We start from the raw sequence: 7,477 nt of genomic DNA on the forward strand, positions 1-7,477 counted from the left end.
TTAATGTAATAATTGATTAATAATAATTGTTTAAATTGATATCATAATTGATACAACTCGTCCATTTACTTAAAAATTTATATTAAATTTTTTGTTTTGTGAAAACCTGTAAGTCATGCTTTTTACAGTCATTTTACAGTTTAATATGTTACCATAGTCATTGCCCTACTGCGCTCATATGATATTTTATTTGTGCAGGTCTTAAAAAATGTCTTAAGTCTTACATTTGAGTTTAAAAATCCTGCAGATACTGACTTTAAGATGACTTAAGGGAGCTCTTTCGGTCCCTTAAATTTATTAAGGTGAAATGGTTACTAAGGACTTTGTAGCAACACTTAAGGGAACACTTAAATAATTAAGGGGAATACTTAATGGCAGCCTTAAGGTTCCTTAAGTTGACCCTTAGGGTTTTTTCTTGCAACCCAAGTTTCACTAAGGGCTCCCTTAACCTTATAACTAAGGGATTTCTTAGCTTAAGGGCTTTCATGCAACCGGGCCCTGACCTCCTGTCAGCAGATATGAATCCCTCAATGCTAAACGCCACATTATCTGAACATGTTTCTTGAGCTCTCAGATGTTTCTTACAGTAGTGAAGATCCGGATGAAGACTGATTGCGCAGTGTTTCATTTATCCCTCTGTGTCTGCAGTGCAGAAAAACTACTGAGCTTGTGGTTTTTGGGAATTCTTACTGTAGCCCAATGCTTAATTTTCCACCTGGCATTCTCATGAATAGAGTTCAAATGGTGTTGCAATATGTTTTTGTATTGCATACATTCCAGTAAAGGGAAATAACACCATGTTCCTTTAGAGAGAGGATGATTACAGTTTCTATGTTTGGATTCAGACTTTATACTTACACTTATCAGTGTGGATGCTGGTGTTTCAACATTATATTTTTCCACTTGTACTCATTCTGTCTCTCTGACCTGTGACTCATGTAGTCATGTTGTGTTTATGTAACCCCTCTCCCCCGGGTCCTCACCACCACACCTCGTTCTCGTTCCGAGTGGGTCTCGAACCCGGGTCTCCGGCATGGGAGGCGTGCACACTAACAAGGAGGCTAAAGACTGCAGCCTCTAGCGTCAGTCGCTAGTGCGTCTCTTGAGATCAGGGGAGTGAGGTTTACCTGCACAACACCTACCGCTGGCCTCCGTTACACTCGCACAGCACCTACCGCTGGCCTCCGTTACATTTATGTATATTGTGTTTGTTACATTGCTTGTTTTGTTTATTTTGTTCAACTGATGTATTTTTCTATCATTAATATATATTAATATATTATCATTAATATAATATTAATATTAATATAATTAATCTTTGTTGTTTTTGTAAGCATTTAAAGTAGGGTTGCACAATTAATTGAAGTAAAACTGAAATCGCGACATTAGTGTGATTATCAAATAACAAATCTATGCACAAAGTGAAGCGCAGCACTGTGTTCATTTACACGTGAGCAGCTCATGATCCGCCAGTGTTTTTTAGCATCTCAGAGTGACTCAATTCACAATAAATGAACCACTTGAGCTCCAAGAACATCTGCTCTGAGTTTGAGTTGCTTTAGCATGCATTTGGGAATGAAACATGCAACAACCATCTTCACAAACTTTTAGTGAGAAGCGCTTATCAAGAAAAGAAAAGCTTTCAGGACCCTGTGCAGTTTTTCTGAAAATACAAAAGCTTGATTGTTTTTATTACATAATTATTATATTATTTTTCATAAATACTGTAACAATACTTGCAATAATAATATTTCTTATTTTGTTTAATATTTTCATTTAGTCATAATTATATTCATAATAATATTATAGAAATATTTATCACATTGATATTATCATATTGATTTACAATCAAAACATTTTGACCCCAAAAAAATACATGCATTTTTAAAACACAATTGGTTCAGAAAAACTGCAATTAGATTTTCCCCCAAATCGTGCAGCTATTTTCAAGGCATATTTTGGCATCTCCGTACCTCAAGTGGTCTAAAATTGGCTAAAAGAATTCTAATTTAAACGACATTCCACTAAAACTGTGACGTTATTTAATTAATAATGATTAGTGCGGATGGTGAATGAATTATTTGATTCCCTCACTCTCCTAGACAGAAGGAACAGCAGCAGAAAGGGCTGAAAGAGCTTGAACCAATGTGAATATTGCAGTGTTGAACTGCATCTATATTTGGAGCTAAATGGTGCGAGGTGAACACAAATGTTATGTTGGGTTATGATGAGGGTTTGTGCTAATGACCCATGCTGAGGCTGAAAAGTTCTTTAAGAAAGCTTACATGTGGGCGACTCAGACTATATATTCCCTCTATAATTTAATGCATTTCCTTCTATAATTATCACTACTGTCAATTGTCTTGTCTTTTTCATACCCCGCATTGAAAGTATTCATTATAAAGTGAGAGCAATGCAATTTTCAACCTGCTCTTGTTTTAAAGAAAAAGAAAAAAAAAGACAGAACAAAACAGTCAGAAGGCTACACTTGCTAGATTTTCACTCATTTAAGCAGTAATTACTTGAATGAGGTGTTTAAGATGACTGCTGGTGAAGCCAGATTTCTGAGGCAAAGAATGCATGGCTGAAAATACCAACCACTTCTGGCGGTTCATTAAACTATTCCCACAAAACTACATCTAAATCAGGAAATGTTATTGCCAATTAACAGAACGTTCCACTGGCTTTAAAACTATAATGCAAACAATAAAACCACAGTCAGTGAATGGGACTGTCTTTTACACAGAAAGGAGGTGGTTACCATCTACACTTTGAATGCATACTGTAATCTATTTTCATGAAGCGTCATGTAGTTCCAGACATTTGATTTTGCCAGAAAACACAATTTCAGTCCGCTGGTGTATTTGTTCAAGCGATTAAGCTGTAGGCCGAGAGGGAAAGTCGTGACACGAGTGAACTCACAGTAAACTAAAGTAAACACCTTCTAGAGTTACAGCGTTCAGTAACATGAGCGTCAGGGAATCTGTGTGGTCCGGTCTCATCTCAAACGCTTCAGGTATTCAGCAAAGAAAGGGGGGCATGAACTTGGTGCCAATTCGTAAAATTCTTTTATTTATAAGAATCAATTACTTGGAGGGAAAACGGGCTGCTTGTTAAATCTCAACAGAGAGTGCCTCTCCTGTGGAGCGTCTGATAATGAGACCACACAGAGAGCATATCCCGCTCCTGACATACTCCGGATCCTCCCTAACGCATCAGACGGCGGATGCATGAGAAACGTATGAGACAGCGTCGGATATCCAGCTACTGAAAATACATGTGACGCTACCGAGAGCTCTTCAGTCAACCTATCTGCCAATACAGTAAACAGTTATGGCAAACCTATGACAATGATATCGTGCAACAGCCTCTTTGAAGCCCAATGACGTGAACAAACTCACTCTCAAACTACTTAAATATTTGTGTATTTTTGCATTTAAAGTTTTTTTTTCTATGTGCATAATATCTTTAAATTAATAGTTTTATATTTCTCCATCACATGATTCACTGGACTAAAGCCGTTAAGCCATTTTGTAACCTTCGTCTTTTTGTCTGATTTTCAAATACTTTTTTGCTTCAAATCAAACTTTGTAATGTTGTGTTTCACCTGGTTTGGTTTGGTACATGGCTTATAAACAGAGACATAAAAACAAAACAAAACTATGGGAAAAGTGAATGGGAAAAAAAAAATAGTTTCAGAAAGGCTGGTCGCTGTTGTACTCGATAACTTTCTCAAGTCAAATGCAATTATTCATGAAATATAAAAATAAACCAAAAACTCGCTAAATGCCAGTTACCCAAATAAATCTCTAAAGACGATTCCCTGATCCTGTGTTCATAAAGATTTTGAAAATATTTTTGAACAAAGTCTCTTTTGCTTACCAAGGCTGCATCTATCTGAACAAAAATACAGTAAAAACACTAATATTGTGAAATATTATTACAGTTTAAACCAGCTGTTTTCTATGAGAATATCAACTGTAATTGATTTCTGTGATCAAAGCTGTATTTTCAGCATCATTACTCCAGTCTTCAATGTCACATGATCTTCAGAAATCATTCTAATATGCTGATTTGCTGCTCAAGAAACATTTCTGATTATTATCAATGTTGAAAACAGTCGTGCTGCACAATATTTCTGTGGAAACTGTGATACATTTTATTTTTCAGGATTCACAGATGAACAGAAAGTTCAAAAGAACAGCATTCATTTGAAATAGAAATCTTTTGTACTGATTTGAATTTTTTCTTACTAATTAAAAATATACATTTCCTTTCTTAAAAGATCTTACTGACCCCAAATGAATGGTCAAATGTAATGGTTAAATGTATAGCTCAGACACTCCAAATGAAGAGTGTTCAGGCTGTAATATTTGAAAAGATGAACATGTATCTGATGTGTAAATCATGACTCACATGCTGCGTGAGGAGGCTGATGTGACTGGATGTGCTGTACTGACGAGCCGCCTGTTTCTCCACTAGTTTGCGCAGAGCAGATACGATGGCCAGCTGGTTGGACTGCGCCTGGGCCGACAGCGAGTCCGTCTCTTTCAGCAAACCAGCAGAACCAGGTCTGGATTTACTCAGACTGGGCTTCTGACTCACTGTGGGACAGAACAGAGATAAACTGGAAATAAAGTATGAGAAACATAATCCACATGCACACATTCGGTGAAGGGGAAGGTTATCAGTTTTAAGTGGATTAATTAATTAAGATTAATTACTTTACAATTAATCCAGAACGTGGCAGCAAAGATTAATCTTTAATGAGCCGAAAAGAATGCATGTCACACCTCTGTTTATCAATTTGCACTGGCTACCAATAGCTGCTCACATAAAATTCAAGGCATTAATGTTTGCCTACAAAACCACCACTGGCTCTGCACCCCTTTACCTAAATTCATTACTTCAGACTTATGTGCCTCTAGAAGCTTGTGTTCTGCAAGTGAACGGCGCATTATTGTTCATCCCAAAGAGGCACAAAATCACTTTCACAGACTTTTACATTAACTGTTCCCTCCTGGTGGAATGACCTGCCCAACTCAATCCCAGCAGCTGAGTCCTTAGCCATCTTCAAGAAACGACTAAAAACACACCTGTTCCATCTTTATTTGACCCTCTAACTCTAGCACTTTCTATTCTAATTCTATTCTTTAAAAAAACACCCCTTTTAGACTTGCACTCTATTTATTCACTAACTGCTTGTTTTCTTTAAAAAAAAACTAACACTAGCTTTTCTAATTTTTTGTATTCTATCTGTTTTCTTTTTTATCTATTATACAATTGACAAAAGCAAAAAAGGCCTCTAACACTAGCTTGCTCTATTCTTTTCCTATTCTATCTTTTTATTTTAAATTTTTTTTTTTCGTTTTCTTTTTATTTATTATACGATTTAAAAACCCTTGCTACATGTACTGCGTTAAGCTAACTGAGACTTGTTATAGCACTTGCATATCATTGCTCTTTTGTTGTTTTTGATTGCTTCCATTGTCCTCATTTGTAAGTCGCTTTGGATAAAAGCGTCTGCTAAATGTCTAAATGTAAATGTAAGTGGTCAGATTACCGTGTACTGCGGAGGACGGCCGTGCTGATCTCTGGATGGAGAGGTGCGTGGCTCTAGGTAGGACACAGGTAGGATGGATCGGTCGAGATGTTTCTTGGGCAGCTGTTGATGCAGTAGATTCACTGCGTGCAGAGGCCCATTTGACACACACAGACGAGCTGTTGACCAGTGGATGTGGCGGCGGCTGGACGTAAGGCGGCGGGAGGCAGTGCTGTAAGACGATGTGTTCACACTCCAGAGCTGCAGCGTTCGGCTGATCGCCGCCTGTTCTCTTGTTTCTGACAGCAGAAGTGTGAGTCTTGCTTGCTCTTGATTCGGTCTCTGCAGTAGTCGAAGGATTGGGTAGCACTTCAATAGCGGTGCAGTCTCCACTTTGGCTTTTCCTTTGGATGTGTCCATTTTGCAATGAGTTGCATTTGGTTTTGTTACCATGTTTAGTTGCACTACAGTTTTCTGTGCTTTGGGTTAATTTACTTTGGCCCTGGTTTCCGGTTTGAGCTGCAGTACTGTCTGTGTTTTGGATCTTGCTGATTGCATCTGCATTGTCTAAACCATCAGAGGCGTCTGTGTTGATACACGCAGCTGCTTCAAGAAAGAGAAAATACATGAGTTTGTTATTATCAGGAAATTATTACATCCTGAAAGACAAACATCTTTCTTGCAAATCTTGCAAATTGCCATAGCGGACTCAACTGTATCACCAACATTAACCAAAATTTACAGAATCTAAAAAACACATTAGTGATACTAATAAATAAATGATCCTGATCACCCTGTTGGGATATATTTCACAATCATGACTGGCTGTACACTGGCTTCTACTTATTACATTTTAACATGCACGTTTACAATTACTAGCTTATTTTATGAGGAATTGTCATATAACTGCACTATTAATCATCATTTAAGCAATCATAAAACACTTTCACAAAGTTAGTATATGTTTACAGTACTTTACAACTATGTTATGTTGGTATTAAGATCACAATAACTTAGGGCTCTGTTTACTTTCATTTATATTTCATGCTCTGAAAAAAAAAATGTTGTAGAAATAATGTTTACCCAGAAATTGCTAAATTTCACAAACAATTACAAAGAAACAGCAAGTGTGTAAAGTGTGAATGCTGGAATCTGGAGACGCAAGCTTAAGCAAATGTGTTTCATCTGCTATCAACAATCACGTTTGGAGAAATATGACCTGCAAATTTACACAGCACTAATGCATTTCACGAAAAGAGGGTCTACAAGTTACAGACTCTTCTAAATTGTTATGAAAGTCTTTCCTTTAGGGCAGGGGTGCCCAAACTCGGTCCTGGAGGGCCGATGTCCTGCAGAGTTTAGCTCCAGCTTGCCTCAACACACCTGCTTGGAAGTTTCTAGTATGCCTAGTAAGACCTTGATTAGCTGCTTCAGGTGTGTTTGATTAGGGTTGGAGCTAAACTCTGCAGGACACCGGCCCTCCAGGACCGAGTGTGGGCACCCCTGCTTTAGGGTTTATGTTGCTTTTTATTCAAGAAAACATCGAGTGACCAGGGGCTGTCAAGGCACAAAAAAAGACCAAAACGCCATAAAAGAACCATGTAACAGTAGTACATATGCATTTGATTCTTCTGCAGAACACAACAGAAGGTATTTTAAAGAACCTTGGGGTCCAAACAGCATTGGAGCCCAGTGACTTTAAATATAGGGCCTTTCGCACCGCTTTAGTTCCAGAACTAAATGTACAGTACTAAAGTACTGGGACTAACTATTTCCCAGTACCATTTAAAAGGATGCATTCGCACTGACAGTGTGTACTAAGAAGAGACGTAAGCTGGTCGACAGCGTCGTCATTTGTGCGCGGCATTCAACAACAGAAACAAAGAAGAACAACGTTAACAACAGGAGGATGGAGGACGCTGTGATCGGAGCTGT

At 37.9% G+C, this 7,477-nt stretch overlaps 1 protein-coding gene across 1 annotated transcript in view; it reads right to left on the minus strand.

Moving 5' to 3' along the window:
• ttll5 (tubulin tyrosine ligase-like family, member 5) overlaps positions 1-7,477 on the minus strand; it is a 94,752-nt gene that overhangs the window by 19,760 nt on the left and 67,515 nt on the right. Inside the window, exons 25-26 of the mRNA XM_016533079.1 lie at positions 5,564-6,145; positions 4,417-4,604 (exon numbers count right to left, since the gene is read on the minus strand). Coding sequence (XP_016388565.1) covers positions 4,417-4,604; positions 5,564-6,145 — 770 coding nt within the window. The remainder of the gene's footprint in view (positions 1-4,416; positions 4,605-5,563; positions 6,146-7,477) is intronic.

Source organism: Sinocyclocheilus rhinocerous, unplaced genomic scaffold (assembly GCF_001515625.1).
Source record: "Sinocyclocheilus rhinocerous isolate Xijiao unplaced genomic scaffold, SAMN03320098_v1.1 scaffold365, whole genome shotgun sequence".
In the NCBI taxonomy this organism is placed as follows: domain Eukaryota; kingdom Metazoa; phylum Chordata; class Actinopteri; order Cypriniformes; family Cyprinidae; genus Sinocyclocheilus; species Sinocyclocheilus rhinocerous.